This window comes from Microtus pennsylvanicus, chromosome 15 (genome assembly GCF_037038515.1).
Source record: "Microtus pennsylvanicus isolate mMicPen1 chromosome 15, mMicPen1.hap1, whole genome shotgun sequence".
Lineage (NCBI taxonomy): Eukaryota > Metazoa > Chordata > Mammalia > Rodentia > Cricetidae > Microtus > Microtus pennsylvanicus.
Window position 1 is genome coordinate 27,405,838 of NC_134593.1, and position 27,103 is coordinate 27,432,940.

The 27,103-nt window shown below is 45.8% G+C and overlaps 1 protein-coding gene across 3 annotated transcripts in view; it reads right to left on the reverse strand.

The window, feature by feature from the left end:
* The window catches only part of Dock5 (dedicator of cytokinesis 5), a 178,946-nt gene that overhangs the window by 45,478 nt on the left and 106,365 nt on the right, over window positions 1–27,103 (reverse strand). For all 3 annotated transcript variants that reach the window (XR_012908002.1, XM_075950267.1, XM_075950268.1), the window contains exons 13-28: window positions 26,155–26,280; window positions 22,924–23,048; window positions 21,461–21,559; window positions 19,288–19,360; window positions 18,322–18,425; window positions 17,174–17,357; window positions 13,862–13,959; window positions 13,535–13,624; window positions 12,166–12,266; window positions 10,917–11,051; window positions 9,281–9,392; window positions 8,393–8,463; window positions 7,766–7,872; window positions 6,204–6,340; window positions 3,659–3,754; window positions 146–244 (exon numbers count right to left, since the gene is read on the reverse strand). Coding sequence is in view for 2 of the 3 variants with exons in the window: in XM_075950267.1 (XP_075806382.1) it covers window positions 146–244; window positions 3,659–3,754; window positions 6,204–6,340; window positions 7,766–7,872; window positions 8,393–8,463; window positions 9,281–9,392; window positions 10,917–11,051; window positions 12,166–12,266; window positions 13,535–13,624; window positions 13,862–13,959; window positions 17,174–17,357; window positions 18,322–18,425; window positions 19,288–19,360; window positions 21,461–21,559; window positions 22,924–23,048; window positions 26,155–26,280 (1,757 nt within the window). In the remaining variant the exon portion in view is untranslated. The remainder of the gene's footprint in view (window positions 1–145; window positions 245–3,658; window positions 3,755–6,203; window positions 6,341–7,765; window positions 7,873–8,392; window positions 8,464–9,280; window positions 9,393–10,916; window positions 11,052–12,165; window positions 12,267–13,534; window positions 13,625–13,861; window positions 13,960–17,173; window positions 17,358–18,321; window positions 18,426–19,287; window positions 19,361–21,460; window positions 21,560–22,923; window positions 23,049–26,154; window positions 26,281–27,103) is intronic.

Below are 27,103 nucleotides of genomic sequence, written 5' to 3' on the forward strand. Positions count from 1 at the left end.
ATGCAATTCTCAGAGGGGTCTAGCAGAGCTCAGGAAATGAGGCAGGGGGATCACGAGTTTGAGGTTGGACTGGGCTATGAGAAAAGAATCGTCCCAAACCAAACCAACACATTAGCGTTGCCAAGACGCAGAGCAGACAACTTACAATGATGTCCTGTCTGGTTTTGAAGGTGCTGATGTAGTGGCTGTAGTGGCTGTCCTCCATCTGTCGTAAGATGGCAATCATGCAAGCCACAAAGCTGCCCTGCAGGGAGAGAAGCAGAGTCAAGGTTTCTTAGAGTACCTGATGAAGAAAGACTTCGGGCATCGTGGACTTTGATGATTGAGCTCCACAAAGACTCCTGGAACTGGAAACACGACTTCTAAAGGCTTAAAGGCACGGGCTTCGCCATTTGGCTTCAATCAAGCACATCCTAGTGTGAATTAGGAAACCTGGAGTCCCAGGCATCCCACCGACAGCCGTGACCTGGATTCCTCTAGGTGTGGAGGCATTAAGATCTCAACTAGGTTACCAACTACGATAAAACTGAGTCCCTGGTTGGGGTAGAGCTGAGGAGAAGCTCCTGGAACAATGTCTGGCGTACACAGACGAGTCATATCTGAAGGTGGGATGGTGGAGGAAGAGTAGACAGGAAACGAAATGTGTCAGCTGAGTGACTGTCAGGGGATATCTGCAATGCTGGGGCAGCTTTAGATTTCTGGAGGTTTTCAGGTTTGGAGGTTTAGGGGTCGAAGATGCACAATCAGTAATCTATGAAAATAGCCCAAAATACCCTAGACTCTACATTTTAAAATCTCTTAATCACAATTATTTCTGACAAGGGATATTTAATCTGCAGCAATTCTGAGGGGGGAAGGGTGAGGAAGACAGGAACCCGTGCATGCCATTTCTCTGATTCTAGATCCTGCTGGACAGTTACATCTAATCTATCAATCACATGGGATTCTGCACCGACTCTAAGAAAGGGGATGAGGAACTCCATGGTGACTATAGTGTCTACTTGCAAGGTCCGAGTTGTACACTTAGGGTGCTCCTCTGTCAAATTAGGGTCACGGCTCTCACTTTCTAGCCAGAGGAAAAATGTACTGCCCCTCTGTGTTCATTCAAATACAAAAGTCTCACAAATTTAAATGAATTTAGCACAGACGTGTTGAAATACAGCCATGATGTCCATCTTTGACTCTTTACTTAAAATGCTTAGTTTACCTACCTATAAGGCAATGTAAACTGACTGTACCAAGCTTTGGACATATTTTACAAATTATCATATACTCTGCATTTATACAACAGTCAAACACTATTTGTGTCTCTGGGCTCTCGCCCGCTCTGGATTTTAGATTTACTCTCACTTTTGTTTAGTTTGGGTTTCTTTTGTTCTGAATTAAACATTCCATCCATGTGGTTTTGGTCATTTTATTTTCATTTTGCTCTTTATTCGTAGTCTCGTTTATTTCTGTTTTTTTAAGAAAGGGTTGCTGGTAGCCCAGGTTCACCTCCAGTTTAAGTAGAGGATGATCTGGAACTTCAGATCTTCCTGTCCCACCTCCCCACTACTGGGTTTCACACACATACAGCCATGCTTGGTTCATTCCGTACTGGGGATCAAACCAGAAACCTTGTGCATAGAAGGCAGGCATTCTCTCAGCTGAGCTGTGCCCCAACCCACTTGTTCACATTCTTTACTTACTTAACTAAAACTTTATCTTCTTCTTATTGGCTTATAGTCTTTGTATAGGAAGTCTATTAATGACTTTCTACATGTGGTGGATGACCTTGACCTCACAGACCTATTTTCAAATATAGGGGCTATATTTTTAGCAGGAAAAATCCAGTTTTTCTTCCTTTTTAATATTAGAAAATTCAAGGACCTTTTCCTTAGAAAACCAGGCACATACCCATTTATTCAGGCTGATCTAGTATTTAGTTTTTTCACATAGAATGTTTCATTTCATTTGACATTTATCTTTAAGGTATAGCACCAAATGAAAGACAAATAATTTTTTCTAAACTATTCATTTGCTTTTCAAGTTATATTAATTCAAAAAAAAACTCTACAGTTTCTTTATCATATAGTCAAAATTCTACCTGTAAACTCCCTTGGTTCTGTCTTACTTAGGAAGAGATACACATACAGACACAAACATATAAACATGCACATACATAGACACACACAGATATATACATATTCAATCACAGGAATCTAATATGACTTTAAATATCCTTTACAATGTGATAAGTTATTACTTACACTTGACTGCTCACTTATATGTATCTCACTGATTTCTGCGCTCATGCTGAGGTGACCATGACTCAGTGAATGAGAACTTCCCTTTGAATATTTATAGCGCAGCTACCACTTGGCAGAAAGGCCACTGAACGTACTTATTTCTAACCCACCTCGTTAGTAAAGGGCTCCTTAGTTCATTCGCTTCTCAGTCAACTTTTCCAGGTTTCAAAGAAACACTGGTCATTTCAGTTAAAAGCGTCAATTCTATAAGATGAGTCAAACACCATTCTGGACACTGAGATGTCTCCATGAACACACAACACTGCCTAGACTCTGGCCTGCTGGTTGCAAATGTTCTCCCCAAACCCTTTTACCTGGGATGGGCTGCCCATGCTCCCAATTCTGTGCCAGGAGAAAGATAAAGAACAAACAGCTAAGGTTGCTGAGAACCTTTTATCCTTGAGCTAATGAGACGGCTCAGCCAGAAAGGCACTCGCTGCCGATCCTGATGGCCTCAGTTTGATCCCTGGGACTCAGAGTGGAAGAAGAGACTCTGAAGGTTGTTCTCTGACCTCCACGAGTGCATCATGGCACACGTATGCCCTCTTACACACGCGCACACTCACAAACAACTGTAACTTATAAAAGAACATTGTGCCCTTGAGAACAGGTGGTAGAAGTGCCTACAGGGGAAACGGGAAGCCGGAAGATCAGGCCCTGGAGAGAAAGCTCAGTCTCTTGCAGAACTCCATCTGTCTGCCTCAACTCCAGCAGCTAATAGCTGCTGGGTGCACGGGAGCCTCCTATTTGATGTTACCTTGGTTTGCTCTAATTGGATCACTCCAGTTGCCTCTGCTGGAGGCTCGAACTTCCTGGTTAACAATATCTTGCTCTCTGTCTGCTGCTTCTCACTATTTGCCACTTGCTATTTATTCTTAATAAGTCAACCATTCAAAATAAAAACCAAGGCTTTTCTAGATCATTCTTCGGACCATACAGAACAGTCCCCTAATTAAAATATAACCTCAGCTTTCAGTGTAATCGATAGAAGTTTTTTTACTTTAATCATGACACCATTTAGCTTTTTGTCATTATTCTGTCCTCAATTTCACCCTTTATTGCAACTTTTTAAGCATAATGGATAGGATATCGGCTTTCCTAAAAACACACCGATCACAAATTCTTTTTCCTAAAAACACACCGATCACAAATTCTTGATGACGTCTGCCTTTTTCCTTGGAACTAAAAGGTTGGTGGTTGGTTTTTCTGAAGGAAATCCAATCCATCCTGGGGTAGAAGGCTCATGCAGAAGCTAAGACATGCTTAGAACTTAGAATTGTGATATGGGGGGCCAACGTGGGTTCAGAGTTGAGCCACTGGTGGAACGGATGAGACCTTGTGCCTGCGGTGTGGGCAGCCAGGAGACTCACAATGTGGGGAGACTGCCGGCTCATCCCAATCACAGTCCGGTTGATCCTTCTCAGCAGCCTCTCCATGATCAGCTGCACGTGTGCGGACGTGGGGCCCTGCAGGAGAAACACAGCTGTGACGCCATCCCCCCGCTAAGGATGCAGAGCAGATGAGGGGTGCCCCAGGCCGTCAGGCACAGGCACGGGAAGCGAAGGAAAAACCACACCCAAAGCCAAACGAAAAGAACGCCCCCAATAACACAAAACCCAAGGTTAGGGATGTGTTGTGCAATCAATGTTTGTGACTCCTTCTTAATACAAATATTAAAGCCCTAACACCCTATGATATCAGAGGTTCTCTGAAAGGTAATTAAAGTCACGAGGGTGGGGTCCTGATCTGACTTGATCAGAGTCCTTATTAGAAGAGACACCAAGGGGGAGGGTGTGCATGTGCTCGTACATTCTCTGCCTATTGCTTCATGTATTCATGGCGTAGAGAACACAGCAGCACACAGGAGCAGTCAGCCACAGTCTTCAAGAGTGTCCTCACTGGAGCTCAGTCGTACTGACACCCTGACCTGAGACTTTCAGCTTCTAGAACTTCCAGGAACGAACAGTCTGTTAAGGCTCCCTCCTCTGTAGTGTTACAGAAGACGGGGCATCATTACACTAGGACTTAATGTCCCAACAGTCACATGTGACTCTAAGCCTTTATTCTTAGTTTTCAGTACTGAGAACAAAGGGAGATAACCGTGCTCCTACTGGGCTCAACTGTATTAACGCAAAACAGCACCGAATACATGTACATGTTCTAATCCCTTCCCTTCCTGGGGTTGATTACACTCATTCAGCTCCAGGGCATCCATTTGCCTTTTGCCAATGGTATCAAATACAGTTTCTTTGGTTAGGAGTGAAAGCCCACTTGCCCTCTCAGTGCTGGGACCCTGTCTGGCTTGAACCTGTGCAGTGTTTTATGAGCTGCATGGTAAGATTTATATACACACACACACACACATATATACGTATATATTTGGTTCCTAACCAAGAACTTGGTAGTGGATAAAAATTGTGACCAATCAGCCCACTATCAAGTTCTTGGTTAGGAACCAAATCCCCAAACACAGTACTATGGGAAAATGTTTTCAACTTTATAATGTGATATCTACATGTGTGTGTAAAGATAAAAGGGGGAAGGTTATCTATCATGAATAAATATCAAATGAACTGTACAAACAGTTTGTCAACTACTGGGGCTCAAAGATAGGGAAAAGATACATTTAAGACTTAATCAGAAAAATAATGGCATTCTCACATGCTTCTGGGGCCAAGACAGGCGTAGCAGAAATCTAAAAGCACCCACAGAAATGACAAGTTGGAATGGGGTGGGCCATTGAGCCATGGTTGACCTAGTCAAGTGAAGCCAGAGTTGGCTTTGAGACAAATGAGTTATCTTTTGTGTTCCCCGGCAGAATGGAATCTAAAGACACTGCTGAGAGGCACAGGCCAAAAAGCACAAGTGGGGCTCTACCCTGTGGGAACCCCAGGCCCCAGCAACGATCATAGGGAACACAGCCTGATGTTTGGGGTGAGAGTCTCTTTCTTCTGTACCACCGATACTCAAGAGAACATACTCTGTGAAGTGTCCCAGAATCTCCACTGGGGTCTGAACATAGCACATGAGAAATCCAGGCAGGGTCAGCTCCTGTATCCAAGAGGTGGGGCTAGGGGCTAGTTCACAGAGAACACCAAAAATATAAACATTACTAATGGGCTCTAGAGATGACAACGCTGTCCAGGAGAAGATACACCAAGTCAGAGGCACAAGAGGTTTCTGCAGGACAATCATCTTAGTGGGTGTGTATGCACGTGTGTGTGTGTAGGTAGCGGTCGGTGCCTTTCTCTTTCCCACTGCCTTACTTGCTGAGTCTCCCATCAGATCTACAGATCACTATTTTGCCTAGACTGGCTGGCTAGTGGGCCCCGAAGGTATGCATGTCTCTACATGACAGTGCTATGGTTGCATGTATGTATGTGCAATCACACTCAGATTTACACATGTGCTGGGAATCTAAATTCAGGTACTCATGTTTGCATAGCCAGCTCTTTACCCACCACATCTTCTCCCCAGCCCGTGAACATAGAGATTTGTTTGTTTGTTTGTTTGGGTTCTGAGATGGAGTCTTACCAAGTAGCCCTGTCTGGCCTGGAACTCACTAGGCAGGATCAATTTGGCCTCAACCTCAGAGATCTGCCTACCCTTTGCCTGTTGAGTGCTGGAATTAAAGTGTGCACTACTACACCTGACCAACTTAAGAGTCCACTGCCAATGACCTCAGTGGTAAGCCAACTAGGAAAATCAGCCCAGTGAGGTCCCTCGCACCAAGTTATTTGCTTGTATCTCAACCTGATGTGAGGTACGGCATGTTTAGCCCGTTCTAAAAGGGACACAGCTTGCTCTACTACGTCAGTGTCCCTACACTGCCTGGGATGGGGAAGGCCACAGAGTTTCCTGTTGGGTGCAAAGGGACCAGCAGAGGCTCAGGCCATAGAGGATCACTGCACTCACCACATCCTTCCTGTCCAGGACCTCTAGGATGTTGCTTAGAAGCTGGGCGCTCGCCTCATGGTCGGGTTTGCTCGAGTGGTCGTCCAGCTGGCCGCTGAGCTGGTCTGTCAGCAGGGGCAGCAGCACCTCCCTGCACTCTGAAGAACAACAGAAACAGCTCACACAGCGGCTTGCATATGGCTGCCCCATCCCTGATAGCCCTCTCTGCAATTATACTTGTCTCTGAACTCCCCCCCCCCCGAGGTCAGCGCAGCTAACAGAGACTGAGACATGACGCTTCAACCTTGTCCCTGGAGTTCATAGTTGAAGAAATTCCCACAGGCAGATGCGAGCCCTGGCCATATGTCTTCTTTTCCCAGTGCTGGGGATCAATGGAGGGCCTCTCCCTCTACAGCTGAGACATATGCTTAAGCACTAACAGTGTGTAAATGATATAACAATTTCTCCAGCTTTTAATATTAAAAAATTTAATATGCATGTTCTATATCTATCTATCTATCTATCTATCTATCTATCTATCTATCTATCTATCTATCTATCTATCTATCTATCTATAGTGTGTGTGCATGCATACAATCCTAACACTCCTCAGTAGACAGGAAGATCTAGGGTTTGAGGTCAGTCCACACTGCAGAGAGAAAACTGTTTCGGTAAAAAAGCAAAGAAACAATAGTGGCTATCTAACCCAGGCTGGAGAACTGACTAGGCAGTTAAAGAGCACTCGCTGGCTTCCAGAGGACCTGGGCCTGATTCCCAGCATCCACACCAGGTAGCTCACAGCCACCTCACACTTCAATTCGAGGGGATCAGATATCTCTTCTGACCTCCTTGGGCACTACACACACACACACACACACACACACACACACACACACACACTAGGAAAAAGAAAGATTAAACCAACTTCGGTCTCTTAAACTGCTTTCCCAAGAGGTCCTTAAGACCCAGCAAAAGGTCTAGTTGTGGTGGTGAACACACCTTTAACCGCCCACTAAGGAGGCAGAGGCAGATGAATCTCTGAGTTCAAGGACAACCTGGTCTACAGAGTGAGTTGCAGGGCTATACAGAGAAACCCTATCTGAAAAAAAAAAAGCAAAACTAAATAAATAAATATTTTAAAAAAGAAAGAACCAGCAACCTGCCAAGGGCATGGCTGGTACCAAACTCAAATTAAACAAGGAAAGAAATCATAGGCAAGTGCTGTGTGTTATAGACATCAGCCTGATCTGGGGGAAACCACAAGATCTCCTGCTCTTCTTAAGAGTTCATTTGTAAAATTCCATTGATCAGCTTATTTGTTAATGCTTTTGTATTCAGTTTTCGGTCTTTTGTGAAAACAATAATCAGAGATGTGCTTCAAACATGCTGCCATAGTCAATCCAAACAGAGGCGTCACTTGTCAAAATAAACTAATCTAATTTGAGCTAGACGGACCAGAGGATAGAGAAACGAAGTACCGGACACAGAAACGCTTTCGGTGACAACCACTCTGGTGCACGTGTGGCCAAGGGCAATGAGGCTGACACCTTCCCCAAGTGCTTCAGGTTCTGAGGGAGGCTTACCTGGCTGCTGGAAAAGGCTGCTCTCCACTATCTTGGTCATGCAGTTCAGCTTCTGCCGGACCAGCTGGTTGTCGGGAATGCTCTGAATGAATTTGCAGAAAAGCACACTGGAAGAAAAGCCGCAGGGTCAGTGTGCTCACTGGGCCAAGCTGAAGACACCCTTACACACACCTTCACTCAGAGCTGAGCAGAAGGGGGCCTGTAAAGCCCACGGGTGACCTAAGACTTAATCTGAGAGTGTCTCTGGAAACAATCCTGTTCCCCAGAGGTTTCTGCCTTAGAACTGACTTTGCCCTTGAGAGTCAGGCACACCCACACATACCAGCACTTTCCAGGCCCACCTCAAGCCTCGGCTTCTGCAAAAGGCCTTTTCTAGCAGTCTCCTCTCTAAGGACCTCCATACTTTGCATCCCTAGGCTCCTTTCTTTTGCACCGCTTCTTTTCCCACAGAGTGCAAGTCTCTCCGAAGGGCCAGCCGTGGGTGTTCTTTTATCTCCTCCGCAGAAGGGAACACAAACAGGTGTCCCTTAACCCTTGCTAGAGCAAAGCATGTGTGACAGCCAGGTTGTGCCCAGCATCGGCTTGCTCCTGCCAGTTTTGAGACACAGATCGTGTTCTGCTACTCACCTGAGCTCCATGGGATCGAACACCAGTTTGACGTCATTAATTATGCTAGGGAGATATTTCAAAGCTGCCCCCTGTAAGGAGCACAGAGGCGATCAGTGCCAAGAAAAAACAAACAAGCAAACAAAACCAGAATACACCACTGCAGCTCTGGAGGAAAGGGTAGGACCTGGGGTTTAAATGGGAAACTGGAAGCAGGTGCCCTTGCTATGAGAGGTGGCGCTCCACCAAGCTTCCTTCTAAAAATGCAGGAGGCCTAAGCCTGGTTTTTACTACCAAAAGGCTATATGCATTTACAGTACATTTTTGGGGAAGTAATTCAAGTTTCTCTCACAAAGTCACCATGGAGAGGGAAGAAGGGGTAGGCTGGAACCCTCAAGGTTTACATGGCTCACAGGTTTTGTAAAACAGCTGCTGCTGCTGGTGACTCTGCACGTCTGGAAGGAAGTGTGCAAGCAAGTGTGTGTATGTGTGTGTGTTGGGGGAATTGACAGAAAAGAGAAACTGCCACCTGGGCTACCAGGAAAATCAGTTTACTAAAAATCAAGGGATCAAGCAGGATTTCTAACAGCCACTAAGGGGAGCCTAAAGCGGCAGCCTGTCTTTGGTGAGTTGACATTTGAAGCTACAAATGCATATGAAAGTTAAAATGTGGATGTAGTTACTTTTACCGTGTGTTGGTTTTCAGCGGGTCTGTGGCTGAACCCAGAACCTCATGCGTGTCAGGCAAGCAGCTACCCAGCAGCCACAGCTGCACCCACTTTTCCTCTGCCTCTGCCCGTTCTACTGTGCTTCTCCGTTCTCCAAGAGCGTACTGCACTGTTCCCTCCTGCCCAGCTACATCTCCACGAGGGGCTCTCAAAGGGTCACCCACAAGGTCACCAGGCTGACCTTGATCTTGACAGCTTCCTCTAGTGGTCTGTCCATCAGCGTGTTGAAAGCCAGAAACAACTGGCGGATCGAGTTGTTAAATTCATCTCCATCTTCGCTCTGACCGTAAAATCTAGTAAGAAAGAAAATATGCAATAGACTTGTGGTCTCAAAAAGCAACACTAGAGGTCAGTGCCTTGCTGGCCACTTTCTCTGATTGTGCAGAGACAGCTCTGGGGGCACCCCAGGACTGTTTCTATGGGATGAAAAGTCAGCCCGATAAACTACAAAGACATCAAGACTCTGAAAATGGCCAAGTGGTCACGTGTAGGTAAAGACTCCAGACCCAGTCTATAGCTGGCTAACCAGGCCTGACAGCTGGAGCTGTCTGAAGGGCCCAAGCCTGGAGAGTAACTTGGCCTTGGACAAATTTGTGGGCATTGCTAGGGGGAGGGACACTGCAGAAAGTCGTTGTGCAGAGGTAGCAGGTGAGCGGGTATGGCTGCCTTCCTCAGCTCATATCAAGAACAGGAGGCATAGGCTTCCAGAGCAGACTGTGGGGATCTAAATTAGCCTTGCACACATCCTCTTCCAGCATCCTTCCTCCTTCCCTCCTCTCCCCTGTCTCATGCCATCGAGCCTTGATCTGAGCTGAGGTCGCAGGCACTGTGGAGAAGCTCTCTAACCTAGTCTACAAACCCCAGCTGACATCCACTTTCTTTTTCTTGTTTCAGCAAACACTATCACTGCCCACCCCAACCTCAAGGTTGTCTAGGGTCCCTTCCCATTCTATCGCTGCCCCATTAAGTCCTATAGCATCCAGTCAGCTCTTTTTCCTGAATCAACCCAGCGCTCCCTTTGCATAGGCAGTGGAGCATGGTGTCTCACCTGTGAGCAGCCTACCAGGGGCTACTCACCTCCATCCTCAGCCTTGTACAATCCATTTCTAAGCAGGAAATGAGATGATCATTAAAAAGCTAGAGTTTATTATCTCATTAATCAAACTCCCCCAGCTGCCACCACACTTGGGTTAGACCCAAGCTCTTGGCTTATCAAAGACCTGTCTCTAAAAGTCATTGGGGTGGTTTGAAAAAAAAATGCCCCCCCCCAAAGGAATGGCACTATTCGGAGGGGTGGCCTTGTTGGAAGAAGTGTGTCCTTGTGAGGGCGGGCTTGAAGATTTCATATGCGCAGGATACTGCCCAATGTGTAGGTCGACTTCCTGTGGCCTCTGAGTTGTGATGTAACACCCTCAGCTCCAGCACCACATCTGCCTGCATGCTGCCATGCTCCTCATCCTGATGATAATGGACTGAACCTCTGAACTATAAGTGAGCCACTTCAGTTAAATGTTTTTATTTATAAGCGTTGTTGGGGTCATGGTGTCTCTTCACAGCAAATAAAACAAAACAAAAACCTAAGACAGCCATCATCACCAGTCAAGACTTTTAGAGCAAGCAGCATATTGAGCCATTTACACCATGAGTCCTGGATGCAGAAGGACCTCACATGGACCTTCTCCAGTGGTCTCCTATAAAGATGTGAATTTTGCCTATCCTATAACCAATCAACTGCTCACAAAGCTGAATACCTATGAGCATGAGGAACAAGGGGATGTAGGTGAGTGCCAGCAGCATCCTGTTACTGGGACCATTACCTCAAGTAGAGGACTCGCGACTGGATGATGAATCGAAACAGGTACTTCAAGGCTTTCAAAGCAGCAAAGAGCAATTCCGTCTTGCTAGGGTCATCCGCGTTAGCCACGTAAAAGTTCAGTACCTTGGAGAGTTTCCTAAAAAAGGCAAGAAAGTAACACTGTCATGGGCAGTACTGCTCAAGAAAGAGATGGCTGTAAACTGAGAAGCACAAGGCCCAGCTTTGGAGTCCACCCTCTCACATATGCCTAGGCAGGCAAACTAACTGCTGTCTTGTTTCCACATCTGTCTAGCTTTGACGCTTCCCTTCTTGTAAATACTGGGAAAATTTGGGAGTAATTAACTCCTCAAGGCCCAAGTCTCCAGTGGTGGAACTGAAAAGAAGAATCAGGAGATGAGAGAGCTGGAGCTAGGGGCTGGCTCAGTGGTGAAAGCTCTCGTTATTCAAGCAGCAAGCGTGAGAACTAGAGTTTGGAGCCCCACAACTCAAGTGGATGCCAGGTAGTCTTGGGGCTCACCTGTAACCCAGTACTCAGAAGGCAGAGACGGGGTTCCCAGAAGCAAGTCATCTAACTAAACTAGCTACACCCACATGTTTTGGGGTAGTGGTCCAAGAAGATCAGCCTTGGACCTTCAAATGCAAATGAACTTACAAGTACACACATATACACACACATACACCATACATGTGCAACCATATACATGCACACACAGGCACACCACATACACAAATACATGAAAAGATAGGTGGGGAAGGAATCAAAAGGTTGTATGTGGTCTACATCAGGTGTGTTCTGTAATCACTCTCCATTTTAATTTTTGAGACAGTTTCTCTCTGGAGCTCACGAACACAACCGAACTAGCTAGCCAACGAGCCCTAAGGATTCTTTTGTATCCCCAGCTCCAGTGCTGGGATTGCAGGCACACATCACCATACTGGGCTTTTTACGAGGGTCCTGAGGAATCAAACCTAGGCCCTTGCACAGCAAACACTTTGCTGACTGTACCATCTCCCCAGCCCACGCTCTGGGGTTTTAAGAAGGAAAATCCTGAAGGAAAGAATGGATGTCCAACACCTTGGTCTGCCGACATATTTTCACATTATTCAAACAGCCTCTTTCCACGAAGATGCTGCTAACACGGTCCCACCCTCCAGTCACACTGACTGCATGAAGGTCCCTCTTGTTTCTCAACTCTCCAGCCCCAGGAAGAGAACCCCAACAACACGTCAGTGCCCTAAGTCATACTTACACGTGCGCTAGGGTGGCGCTGAAGTGCTTGTATATGTAGGTCTCGAGTACAGGGTTAAAATGCTGAAACTTGATGTCCCCTATCAGCGAGATGATGAAGACCTGCCAACGGTGGCCAACATTAGCAGCAGCTCTACGCGGCCCGGACACCCTGCCCACGGGCAGGAGTCTAACCTCTAGGTGCCTTTCCTTTCTTGATTGTTGTTCCAGCATTTCCATTCTACTATTCAAGCTGAGGTTAAGCATCAGGGTTTCCATTTAACATAGTCAGATTATATGTGTATGGCATATTGCTATGGGTCATACATAGCCACTGGTTGTGGGAAAGCTAACATCACTAAGGAGTGCTCAGGTGACTTAAAGCACAGAAGAACACAGGAGAGGGTGGAGGAAGATGGAGAAAGTGGTTTGTGGGAATCAGAAATGAACATGATTTCCCATGAGACTTTTTTCCACCCACGCTGAGTATGAATGCCCCATGAATGTCAGAGTTCAGTCTCCCCGTTTCCTCTCTATGTGTCACCTTAAGTCTATGGAAGGCACACAGAATGAATGTGTATAAAAGTGGCACTTGGGACTGCCATCTATGCCCAGGGCCAGCTGCCCTGTCCCACTGGCTCACCTCCATGGTCTCTGGTCGGCCTCTTTCCCCCCACAGACAATGACTGAGAACAGTTCAAGGTGACAGCATTGCCTGCTCCATCTTCCAACATTAGCCCTGATCCGCTGCTAACAAGACCAGGTCCCTCATGCTGGTACACATCACACATCTACAATTTACCTACCTCTTCAGCCCCAGTCTTCAGGTAAAATCCTGCCCTAGACTCCTCAACAGTGAGGAAAGGAGGCCTGGTTTAGGTGTGTCTGGTTCCTCCTGTTCAGAGGACATCCCCTGCTTTTCCCGGTTTCCCTTTGTTAAGTATCATTGTTCTGATTCCTGTTGTTAAAATAGGCTTAAAACACTGTGTGAAAAACTCGTCTGCTAGGCTGCCTAGGGTTCATCGGGACACTAAGCTTCATCTCCGATGGTGAAGGCAGCCTCCCTGACATGGCCGGACAAGGACATACAACGGTCCTTATCAAGGGCTTTGCCTGGAGAGTGGTCTAAGAAGCTCACATGCCTGCCAGTCTCTTAATGTAATTAGACCCATTGTCTTCCCTAAGGAGAAACTGAAAGTGTGTCAAAGAGGTGAGATCAAAGAAAAAACAAGAGCTTAGAAGAGAAGATGTCTGTTCCTAAGTGGACTTCTCAGAGTTTAGGCTAAAGAAATACTCAGAGAGCTATATACAAATAATTTTGCTTGATGGTATTCATGGTTCTTTAGAAACGAGCTGTCAAAGAACACTGGTTAATATGCTAAACGGCTTACCAGCGCATCAAACACAAGGAAGTCGTAGGTTTCGTTGTCTGACATTTCCATCATGATGTTAAAAAGTGCATCGAGGGTATCCTGTAAAAACTGCAGGTGAGAGAGACAGAGAGGTCACTCAGGGTTCATCCTGCTACATGCTGTGGAGAAACAAGCGAAGAGTCACTGGGTTCTAAGAGAATAGCTGTGAATCAAGTATTTTGGTAAGGTTGGCACACTGGTTTGGCCATGCAGATACCAAGTTTTAGATTTCATGTTGGGTTAACTGGAACGGTTGAACTAGCGAGACATTAAGGCATACTTGCGGCTGCGCACACACAGGCATACCTTAACAATCTCTCCTCCCTCCACTTCCATCAGCTTCTTCAGGTTGTGTTTAATGTTCTGGGAGTTGGAGCGCCAGTTTAACAAGCCGAGCAGGTCCACTGGGAAGAACACAAACCACAGACATTAGAAGACATCGCTATGGAATTTTCTAGAAAAGATGACTGCTGCCAGACTGGGGAAATGGCTCAAGGGGTGAAAGCGCTCTTATGTAAGTAGGAAGACCTTAATTCAGACCTCGAGAACCTGCATAAGTCTGGCTGCAGGAGGGCATATCTAAAGACCCCAGTGCTCCTATGATGAGACAGTAGCAAACACGAGACCCTGTCTCTAACGAAACGGAAAGTGAGGACTGACATCCAGGGTGTTCTCTGACCTATACATATACAATGTGCCACATGTTTGCCCGTACACACATGAACACACGCATACCATATACACACAAAGAGTTTTAAAAGTTAACTGCCCTTCATGGTACCTAATTTAAGAAGTACCTCGGGTGTTATTGCAATTTATAATTTCTCATATAAATCAGAGAAAACCTTGTGATCCTCTTTAGTCCTTCAAGGGAGGGGAAAAAAAATCAGCTACTGATGTACAAGAACACAAAATGACCACTGACTGGAACTCATGTTTCTCAAACGATGACGTCATCATTAGAAAAGAAAAACTTAAGACTTGCAGTTTCTAATTTCCTAACTGATAGATGTCCATGTCTGGGCAGATTCCCAGGGAGGGAGCAACACACAACACATCAGTTCACTCTGACGTCACAACTGTACAGAGGAGAGAACAGGCTTTGTGACACTAAATCACTTGCTTTAGGTCACGTGACTACTGAGGGGGGGCAGGGGGTGGGGTTGAATTACAGTTTGATCTGATCCTAAGCATGACAGCTATCAAATGCAGAAATCTAATGGATTTCGTGATTAGACTTCTCCTAGATTAACACTCTCCATGTATGCCAAGTATTCAAATAAGGGATATTCAGCATGTACTATTTGTTACTCTTGTTTTCTTCTTCTTCTTCTTTTTTTTAAAGATTTATTTATTTATTGTATATACAGTATTCTGCCTACATGCATGCCTGCAGGCCAGAAGAGGGCACCAGATCTCATTACAGATGGTTGTGAGCTACCATGTGGTTGCTGAGAATTGAACTCAGAATCTTTAGATGAGCAGCCGGTGCACTTAACCACTGAACCATCTCTCCAGCCCTGTTACACTTGTTAAAAAGTTGGAGCAACCAAACCGCAGGAGGTCACTGCAGAGCCGGGACTGACAGAGGTCATCTAGCTCTAACTAGCTTCTGCACATTGAAACAAAATCAGAATCCCACGCAGAGAATAACAATTTTACCATGCCATTAACTACGTCTTAAAACTCAGTATTCAGGCCGGGCTGTGGTGGCCCACGCCTTTAATCCCAGCACTCGGGAGGCAGAGACAGGCGGATCTCTGTGAGTTCGAGGCCAGCCTGGTCTACAAGAGCTAGTTCCAGGACACAAGAGCTAGTTCCAGGACAGGAACCAAAAGCTATGGAGAAACCCTGTCTTGAAAAATCAAAAAACAAACAAACAAACAAAAAAAAAACAAAAAAACTCAGTATTCAGTAGCCACATATATTTTATTATTTAATCAAACTCTAAAATTTAAATGGACTCCAGCTACCAGCCATTTGGGCTGTTTCCAGTGTGTCTGCATTGTAAATCTGAGAAAACATTCTCACACGTAAGTGCTGATGCACTCCTCATGAGTGCCAAGTTCAGCGTCTAGCAGTTCCAGGCAGCATCCGTGATGACTACACCTTTACCCTCTATCGGCAATGTATTACACCAGCACCCCCGCCGCCCCCAGTTAGACTGGCACAAGTCTGTTGTGTCTTCTATGAAGCTAAGGAGGCTTTCAGCCTTAAGCAAGTTTGCTTTCCCACTAGGTTAGTTCTGAACCTCACTCTGTTGAGCTCAGAGGCCCAAGCTGAAGCAACACCCTTATTCTCTAGCCAGCCATGATTAGTCAAAATCAACCCGATACCCAGCTATCGAGTCCTTCTCAAGAGCATAGGATCTGAGTCCCCAGGATGCCTTCCCACTGCAGGACACTCTCCTAAGACAGTGCTCCTGCTCTCCTGTGCCAACCCAAATCAGCCTCCTGCTTTCAGGCCTGATCCTGTGCACACTAGCTGGGATATGGACCTGCTAAGGGAAGACCCCTGGGCAGTAAATTCAGAGCTTGCTGGTCAGCAGGGCTCCTTGTACGTGGCACAGGTTCAATGAATAAATCAAATGCCACGTTAACTACAAGAGGTTAAAACGGATACCAGAGATTTTATGAGAAACAAATAGAACCTCATTGAAACAATGCTACTAATTTTGTGGAAAATTCCTGGTTTCCTGAAACCATGGAAGGGGGAAGACTAGGAGAAAGAGGAACTCCATGAGGCATGGGGCTCATATTTATAAGCACAGCACTTGGGAAGCTGAGACAGGAGAATCACTACTGGTTCTAGGCCAGTCTAGGCTATACAGTGAGACCCTGGTCCAAAAAAAAAAAAAAAAAAAAAAGTGACAGAAGTAAGCTGCTCTCTACCATCCCCGTTTAGGCAAGGGACTGATTACTGCCGGATCTGCCTCTCATCACTGACTTTTCCTGGGCCATCCAGTACAAAAAACAAACACCCTCCCAGCATTACTTTGGATGCCTGGAAGGCAGGTACCATGAGATGTCTGAATTCCACCTATTCACAAATATGCTCAGGTTTTCTGATATGCAAAAGAATTTGTGATGACAACTTATTTTGTCAGCTTGACAGGATCTAGAGTTACCCGGGAGACAAACCTCTGAGTATATATCTGTGAGAGAGTTTCTAGATTGTGCTAGTTGAGGCAGGGAACCCCACTGAAAATGTGGGCATTATCATTGCACAGGCTAAGGTCCCCGGCTCAATAGAAGGTAGAAAGAAAGTCAAAAGCAGAGCAATAGCACTCATCAGGGTCTATCTACTTCCTGACTGTGGCCAGCAGCCTCAGGGCTCCCTTGTTGTCCCCCTCTGTTCCCCCCCCCCATCCACGCTGTGATTAGCCAAAATGCACTTTCCTTATTCACATGGCTTCTGCCAAGCATTCTGTCCCAGCACCCAGGGAAGTAACTAACACAGCACCTAGAACATCACCACAGAAGCAGAGGGCAGAATCCAACTGCTAAGCATCTTCTTTTAGAAGATCTGGAGCCACATGTTCTAGCACCAGGAGTCTCAGCAAGAAGCCTAGGAGGACCAGATCAGGACCATCTGCGCCCATGGGGTCCCCACACCTACCGTTCTGAGTGAGCTTTGTAGAGCAAATGAGGGTGGCAATCTGGAAGCTGTCCTTCGTGCCGTCCTTGCTGGGTGTGAAGACGGATGGGTTCTTGGATGCCTGGAGTTCTTTCTCTTCCATCTCTGCTTTGGTCCCAGGCAGGGTCAGATAGTATTTAGCATCTTCCATTTTCTTGTTATCACCCTGTAGAGGAAGCAAGTTAGAAAAAGCAGAAACTGGGCAATATGACTCATACACTAATAAGAAAAACGCTCCCCAAGAAGAACGTGACCATTCTTAGTAGGAGATGTGTGACTTTACCAAATCACATTTATAATCCCCTAGAATTTAGACACTCTCTTCCTACAGAATTTGCAGAAGAAATAACTTTATCACGGAATAATAATGCAGTAAGTTATGAACTACAGATGAGAACCCATTCTCTGCCAGAAGTGAATACATGCATTACAGAATAGGTTGGGTTTGATCCTCTTGAACTGATACAAGGACATGTGTATACATCATTGGGCCAATGGAGAAAGGAGTAGCTAGCTCCCTGTGGATTCTGAAACTATTCAGAGACTAAAGACATGCTAAGGAAAGAGAATGTGCATGGGTGAGGCACAACTCAGATGAGCTGCCTGCTATGCATCAGCTGCGATCTGCCAAACACTGCTGGGGAACTGAGATCTCCCGGTATGCACTTTAAACTCTAAAGTCTCAGTAGGTGTAGGACTCAGAATAGTGAGCAAGGAAAAGCAGCAGGGCCCAGACAGTAAAGAAATGGGGCCTTGGTTACAGTGGTATGAAAACCACATATATGACACCTTGCCAGGTTCTAGCCAGGCACAGCCCTCCACTGTCTATGTCGTGGATGACGGACAACGGGATCAGGACCCCACCCATTACTAATAAGGACCAAGGCACGCCCTCTACCCTATAGGGAGATGCTCCTGGAAGACTCAACAGTCATGCAACTCACTCTTCCACGAGAGGTGCTAAAACCACAAAGTTATGACCAGGGGCCCTCTAGACTTTAGAGGGCGGACACACTAACTTTCAATAGATTTCTGAAATTAATCATATAAATCCCAAACAAGCCTGAAAAACCACATTCAAAGGGAGGTGTGTACTGAGCCATCCTGATGTCGGGGTCTATGAGCATCACCTTGTATACCACGAGATCATGCCTCCCATCCCGCAGGGTGGTGCCGTCCGTGTTCATCAGTTTCACAAAGGCCACCCCAAAAGCTCGCTCTGATTTATCTCTGGCTGAAAAGACAGAAGGATATGCCTAAGCCATCGGGATGGACACCAAGAGGAGACGGCTGTGCAGTTAATTTCACATTCGCTCTGGGGTGTGACGTTGAACTACAGGATAATAAACATAGGCCAGCAGCAAGCTTGTCTGTGTCACAGCTGGTCCCAAACTGAGAATGCCTGATATTTCACATATGGACTATTTTCTATATTGCCTGATGAATAAGACCACCATCTACTGAATCATCCAAACCAGAATTGTGGCACTGACCAATCTCAGTCCTGTCAATCAAAGCCATGCCCAACATATCTATGTAGTTTGGTCCCTTTCTCTCTCCACGCCCTGTTCCTACCCAAGGCCAAGACACACTTACCTACCTGTTTACCTCCATAAATCCTTCCTCCTATCTCCACGCCTTTGCTATACAACACTTTCTCCACACAGTAGGAGGGAGAACTCTCAAATCAGGTTCATTTATGGTCATTCCCCTGCCTTAACTCCTTTAATGAAGCTGGAATTTGGTGACTCGTACTCCTAACTCCAGCTGCTTGGGAAACTGGGGCAAGAAGAATGCAAGCTGGGAGCCACCCTGGGCTACATATTGAGACCCTGTCTCAAAAATAAGCAGCTACAAAAGTATAGGGCTAGGGATGCAGCTTCAAGGTGCAAGGCTGTCACTCACAGGGCTGTGGATTCAATCCCAAACACTCGGAAAAAAACAATACACTATTCTATTTTCCTGATACCTTATGAATCCTGATCTCAAACGGCCAATTTTTTTCACTTTTTCAAATTCTTTTCAAACTCACAAAGCATGTCACGAAACAGTCTATGGTGAAATGGGAACGCACGGCCACAGCCCTCCTAACTTACATTCTTGAGATGATCTGTGTCGGAAGGTGAACCTGATGTGGCAGCGTGTGACCTCCTCGATGGCAATGAAGACCTGCAGGAAGGGGAGGAGTCAGAAGTCACAGCTGACTTGGGGTCAGGTCCTCTCAACTGTGAGGCATGTTTCTGACGCAGGACCATACACACAGACGGGGTACAGCATGAGGTCTCTGCATACATTCTGCCCTGTTCCAATCGGGATAATTAGCCTGTCTACTGCTTGAAGTCTTTGCCATTTGCTCCAGGTGACCATATACAAATCCTTCCTCTTAAGTATTCTGAGAAAAAGGGACTTAGGTTTGGCTTTTGTATCTTATCTCAGCACAAGTTCCTTCAGAGAACCCAGGCTTCATTCTTAGAGCCATTCTGAGGCAGAAAGAATCTCAGAGGGAGACCATTCTGCTGTTTATCATAGTTTTGGAGTGTAGACACATTATGTGCCTGGCATTCAGAGGAACAAGACCTGGATTTTGAGGTCTACATAGGACCTTTCCAACTGGAGGTCCCATTCAGATACAGTGGTGACCAGTATCTATAAGAGAAGGGAAGATAAAATACCAGGTTGGAGAAGTTTTCTGTAATAGAGAGTAGTACAGTAAGTTACAGAAGACAGTGTAACATTATTCACGGCTAAAACCCAGAGGAGTTTACAAAGCCTGAGATGAGTAGCTTTAAAAAACACAATATGCCCAGGAGTGGTGACATGTGCCTTTAGTCTCAGCAGGTGGATCTAAGTTCAAGGCAAGCCTGGACTTTTTGGCAGTTTCTAGGATAGCCAGATGCTGTGGGACAATGGTCTTGTACCCTGTAAAGATTTGTCACTTCTACTGGTTTAATAAAATGCTGATTGGTCAGTAGCCAGACAGAAAGTATAGGCAGGGCGATCAGGACAGGAGAATTTTGGGAAGAAAAAAGGTTTAGTCTGCAGTCATCATCCAGATGCAGAGGAAGCAAGATAAGACTACCTTATTGATAAAAGGTACCAAGCCACGTGGCTAACACAGACGAGAATTATGGGTTAATGTAAGATGTAAGAATTGGTTAATAAAAAAGCCTGAGCTACTAGGCCAACCAGTTTATAATTAACGTAGGCCTCTATGTGTTTCTTTAGGACTGAATGGCTGCAGGACTGGGCAGGACAGAAACCTCTGTCAACAGTCAGAATTACAGAGTGAGAACTAAAAAAAAAAAAATCACAATATAAATTCATATGAACAGCATCATAAAAAAATACAGACTATAGAAGAATGTGAAAAATAACTGCTTCCTGAGATATGAAGACAATGTTTCTGTCTGTGGACTTTCTGCTTAGACCCTTATAGAACCTTGTCAACCTCACAATAGATGCTGCTGCAGCCCCACATTCAGACTGACCTGTTTTAAGTTGACCCCAAGGTGTTGAGAGACCTCAGGAGTCACTTCCCTGGGGCTACCACCTTCTGGGGAAGAAGTCACGGCAAGATCCTACTCTCCTGTCTAGTTTTAAGGCTACTGGGAGCCTACAAGGAGATGCAGGATCTGAAAGCACCTTGCAATTCACGAAACCCTTCCTAACAGTGAAGAGGCCCTGAACATGTGGGCAGGGGCCAGCAAGAACAACACAGGAAGCTGATGGAAGAGGGCGAACATCTTTGCTTGTCTACAGCATCTTGGCAGTCCGCCACCTTCCTACGACCATTCTCTATATATTTATGAATGAAAATATGCTTTCAGAATGGTGGGTTTCTTAAAAATAGATATTCGAAAGAACTCTTAACTGCCAAGTTAGCTTTTTAAAAAAGGAGTTCCGCCGGGCAGTAGTGGAGCACACCCTAAATCCCAGCACTCGGGAGGCAGAGGCAGGCGGATCTCTGCGAGTTAGAGGCCAGCCTGGTCTACAAGAGCTAGTTCCAGGACAGGCACCAAAGCTACAGAGAAACCCTGTCTCGAAAATCCAAAAATAAAAAATAAAAATAAAAAAATAAAAGGTGAGTTCCTTGAGGATTTCATATAATGTATTTTGATCATATCCCCGCCACCACCATCCCAGCCCATCACATTCATCTCTTACTACAGCTTATTTAAAACATCCAGATACGGTAAGAAAAATTTGGGATTTAAGACAGGAATCTAGACAAGGGTCAACAGTGGAAGGTGCTAGAAACAGAGTTCTCACCTTGACAGTCTCGTACCAACAAGGCTGCTTGACTTGGTAATACACCACCGACTTGTACTCCGAGACGCCTTCGTAGCCAGCACCGGGATGAATGGCTTTCTTTGGTTGGAAAGACACAATTAGAAGATACTAGGTGAAGAAAAACACGGATAGAGAAACATGTTTCTGAATATCTAACAGCCAAACCACAACTCAAAAGCGGAGGTGTAGTGGACCTGAGGAGAGCCTGACAGCGCTCATCCTCCTTGCACTGGAAGCCTTGATTCTGAACACGCAGCAGGTGCACTTTGTACCCGGCGTGCATTACATCACACCACACCACCAAACGCGCCTCGATCCCCTCAGCCCCAAGCACTGCATGCTATGAACTGCAGTGTTTTTTACTGAACATCGAGTTTCCTGCTTCTAAAGAAACATAACGGCTGAATTATACACAAGGACTGAATACTTGGGGAGCATCATTCCAGGACATCTAGGTTTCAGGAGCCTAGACTTTGACTTGTAGATCCCAAAGCAATTAGGTGGGGGGCGACAGAGGCCTCCTGTGGCCACCGTGACTTCAGAGTTAAGATGTCCTTGCTTATATGGCCGGAAAGCAGCCAGAGTCCGAGGAACTTTTGACTGAGTCAGCATACCCGGCTCCCCTTCTGACTCTGCCTCTAATGTCTGCATTTCCCTACAAAAGAACTTCACTTGGGTGTAGGTTTCTAACGCCCAACACTGGAAATCACCAATAGCTGACCTACACCCAAGGGTGCCTGCCTTTAACTTCACAATGCTCCTTCATGTAGGTGACTGTTGGCGCGACTGGCCCAGGTAATGGCAGTGTGCCTTTCAAGACATTTGGGACACTTTTGCCACTCTGCTCAAGCTTGAAAATGTCAAAGAACCGGACAACTTAAAGCTAAGTGGCCTGTAATATCTCTGCACGGGGGAAGTATCAAAATAAACCTAAATGGCTCCAGGTGTAAAACTGTCCATGAAAAATCACAACTTTGTCAGGTTTTATGTATTTTCCTTATGAAAAAACATTGAGCGTGCTGGCGCGTGCCTATAATCCCAGCACACAGGAGGCAGAGGCAAAAGGACCACAAGTTTGAGGCAGCCCCAGCTATCTAGCAAGTCCCTTCCTTAAAAAACAAACAAAGCCAGGCAGTGGTGGCACACGCCTTTAATCCCAGAACTCGGGAGGCAGAGGCAGGCGGATCTTTGTGAGTTTGAGACCAGCCTGGTCTACAAGAGCTAGTTCCAGGACAGGCTCCAAAGCTACAGAGAAACCCTGTCTCGAAAACAACAAAAACAAAAACAAAACAAAACAACAACAACAAAACCCAAAGAACAAAACCTCAGAAAAGAAGAGCTAAACCCCAAGATGAGGAGCACTGACAGAAGTCTGAACGGGAGCCTGTTGCCACTAGAGAGCAAGTGTGACGGCGGTGACATTTGTGGGGGACTCTGCGTACCTCCAAAAGGCTGCCGTCTTCATCAAACACAGACATGGTGACCTCCACGTTCTTAGGTGTCTTCTTTTTTCCCTTGTCAAACTCCCCGTGGATCAGGGTGACGTAAATATCATTTCGAACATCCCCTGCAACATGACAAGCCTCTGGTGAGTGCTGCTGACAACTCTCTCCAAAGTCACACGATACAACTCGCAGAAGATAAACTAAACAGGAAATGGTCTGGTGGTGACGACCTATTCATTCCACGGAAGTCTTTTTCTGCTCTCTCGTTCCACCTTTACTAAGCATCCAGATGTCTTTGACATACATGCTTTAAAAAGATTAAGTTTTTTTATTAGTGTACACACACATAAATATACATGTGCCTGCCACAGCGTGAGTGTGGGGGTCAGCAGACAACTTCTCTGGAGTCAGTTTCCCCATTCCATGTTCTTTTCGAGGCAGTGTCTCTATTGTTACTTCAACTGCTGCCCTGCCCTCGCAAGCTTCCAGGCAATTCTCCCGTCTCCCGTCTTACTGAAGGAAACCTATTAAGGCTGGAATAACAGATATGAGCCCCCACACCTGGCTTTTTACATGGATTCTACAAGTCATCAGGGTTGTGTAGCAAGAGTTTTATCCATTGAGCCACCTCAGAGACCCAATTCTTTTCAATAGTAATTCCTTGTCACATTTAGGAAGACATGTCTAATAATATGCACATAGTATAGGTTGCTAGGCTGTCCAGCAGATTTTTAATAGTGTCTTTCAGGCCCCTTGTTTCTGCAGGTAGCTGAATGTGGGCATGGTTTCTGAAAAATACAACCCAGGAACACTAGCAGTACACTCATGGGGACAGGCAATCCCACTGTGAAAGCAGTAATCTGTTAAAAGGAAAGAAGAGCGTGAGCAAATTGGGGGTGGAAAGAGTAAGCCAGGGTCGTGATGGAGGAAACAGATGGCCAGATGGTCTGAAGTCCAAAGGACTTGGTGCTAAAGATGGGGACAAAAGACAATCGACAGATATATGTCAAAAGAGTGTCCCCTCACCCAGGGACAGAATAGGGTTGACAGAGAAAGCTAACCTATTAAGGGTTGAACTGGACTTTCTTCCATTCATTTGTTGAAGTCCAAGCCCTTCAGAATGCCTGTATTTGGAGACAGGACATTTACTCAAAAGGTAACTAAAGCGAAATTGGGTCATTTTCTAATCTGACTGATGCCCTTATAAAAGGAAATGAGAGCACAGTCATTGAGAGAGATAGCTGTCTGCAAGCCTAGGGAATCCAGGCAAATGCCTTGGCCTTGGACACACAGCCTCCAGAAAGGTAAAGAGTAAATCCCCACTGTCATGGGCCCTTTTCTGTGGTGTTTGTTAAGACGGCCCTTGGTAACTAAAGTAGGGTTTAAGGACCAGACACTGAAGAATGACTAAGGAAAACAGAAGGTGCCTGGAAAAGGTCCCAGTGGAATGGATAAAGGGAACTCTGGTGTCCCTGGTGGGAAGAGAAGGCAATGTTCAGAGGAGGGAATGACCAATCATCAGGGGCAGCTCAGGCTGACCTCTAACTCATGATCCTCCTGACTCACCCTCCACAGTGTCCACAGTGGTCAGATTACAGGCAGGCAGGCAGGCACCACTCAATCAAGCTAGCCACTGCCTGCCTTTCTCTCTCTCTCTTTCTCTCTCTCTCTCTCTCTCTCTCTCTCTCTCTCTCTCTCTCTCTTTCTCTCTCTCTCTCTCTCACACACACACACACAATCTCTCCCTCCCTCTTTCTTTCCTTCCTTCTTTCCTTCCTTCTTTCCTTCCTTCCTATTTTTCTTCTTAACTGTAAGGAAGAAAACCCAGGGCTCATCTATGCTAAGCAAGTGTTCCACTGAGTGACATCTTGAACCCACGCACTTCGTCCTGTAGAGTTCCTCAGGGGATCTTGAGCTGATCCACAGAGTAGCGTGGAAACCATTGCCCAAGATGGAGTTTTAAAGCCTATTATAGCCCTGGCATTCTGAGTCAATGCTGCTGATAAAAATGTATTTCAATGTTTCCAAGATAAAGTCAACGTGTCAAAAAAATACATTTCTCTAGCTTCAGATTCCTGTCTTGCCTAACAGTAAAGCCGTCTTTTCAAGAGAATACTGTCGACAGCTCATTGTTTGAGCAGTAAGACAGCTGGCTGTAGCCGTGCATGACTATAGTTCTAACAACCAGAGACGGAGGCAGGAAGATGGATTCAAGTCCAAGTCATCCTGGGCTCCCTCTGAGAACATGTCTCAAGAACAAAGCTAAACAGTAAAAAAAGCGAAACATCTCCCACAAATGCTGGTGAGTTTATAGTTGGGTGAAAACAGGTTTGCAATGGATGAATAATGGATGTCATTTTATGAAGAAAGACACAACCGCCTCCCTTTTGCAGAAATCCTTACTCTTCTTGCTATGAGTGTTCATTAAAACACCCTTCACACTCAGGCAATGTGTGTTTAACAAGCTACTGCTCCCTTTAACTTCCTAAAGGTGAAAAAGGACCCCAGTTACTCTCAAAAGATCTGTTCTCATGTAGTATGCGGCACGTTGGCTTTCTAGAATTTTGTAAATGTGATATGACTGGCTGTCCACAAGTCTCATTACTACAAATCAGCTCATAGGATTATTAATCCAGTTCCTCAGAGTACAAGTCCCTTCGACTACTGTCGATACTAAAGAATTAATGTGTGAAGTTGGCGGACTCAGGAGACTACAACTGCAGGTCACTAACATTTGGCGAAAAGCTGGGACCAGAGCACGAATGGGGACATCGTTGGGCGAATGGGCGAGCAGAGCACAGTTAGAGCTTACGGGAGCACAGCAGAGCATCTCACAGAGACGGAGCTGAGCACTGGGGCCCAGCACAGACGATGACATGAGGGGGAAAAGCACTTGTCAGTGAAGTAGCAACTTAATCTCCTGGACTGCAGACCCTGGATCGCCAGCTTGCTTTCGGAGTGAAAAGTCAAGTTGGGGAAGCAGGTGTGCAGAACAGATGGGAAAGAGTGAGCTGAGAATGCTGGGTGATACTTAATGGTGTTTTCGTGATCCTGCCCCTTGAAAAGTCTTTTAGGATGCTGCAACTCCCTGTCACCAGCTTCTTGACGCCATTGACCCTAAATGATGTCCTCTTAGGGACCCAGGTCACCTCAACTGTCTGAACAGAGGTAGTCCTTCTTTCTGACATGAAAAAGAAATATAAAACAGGACTCAAGAGAAACGTGTACCTGGCAGGATTATTTCTGGAAAGCCCATTTTCCGAGCGATGGCTGTGCATCTGTCCACCAGGTGTGAAAAGTTCTTCTGAACCTGTGTGAGATCACCTGGAAGTAACTTTAAGGATACCCAAAGACCTGTAAGGAAAAAAAAAAAGATGAGCTTCCGGTTCTCTGTATGATCTTTGCAACACACACATAGAAGCTTGTGTGAGACCAACCAGATACCTCATGATAAACATAAACCCTCCCAGGGTGACGTCATTTCAATGACACGTCCTTCAAACTCACTAGCGGACTTGAGAAGTCAGCAGAGACAACTGACTTCAGAGGAGAACAAGGAGTAAGGATTATCCTAGCTGATACCAAAGTACGTTTGTTCCAAGCCAAAAAGCATGCATCCGTCATGGTAAAAAGGATACAGACATGAGCAGAAACTGTGGGATTACACACACAACATGTGGCATCTTAAGAAGTGACGGCAGAGGTGGGAAAAACCACGAGTAAAGAAATGAGTTTCGGGGCCTAGAGAGATGCTGCGATGATTAAGGAAACTGGCTGCTCTTTCGGGGACCCGAATTTGAATCCCAGCACCAATGTTGGGTAGCTCACAACTCTTCGTCACTCCCAGGGAATCTGGTATCTTCTTCTGGTCTCTGTGGGCACCCGTACATGTGGCAGATACTCAAACACCCATACAGACATAAACGGGAATAAATAGCTGTTAAATATTTGAAAATTAACCTTTAAAAAAAAGGATTTATTTGTTTTTATTTTATGTGTATGAGTGTTTTTGCCCGTATGTGTGTCTTGTACCACATGCATGCCTGGTGCCCAAAGAGAGACCTGGAGTTACAGATGGTGTGAGCTACCATGGGGGTGTGGGGAACGGAACCCAGGTCCTCTCCAAGAACAGGAAGTGCTTTGAACTCCTGAGCCATGGCTCCAGCCCAGGAATAAT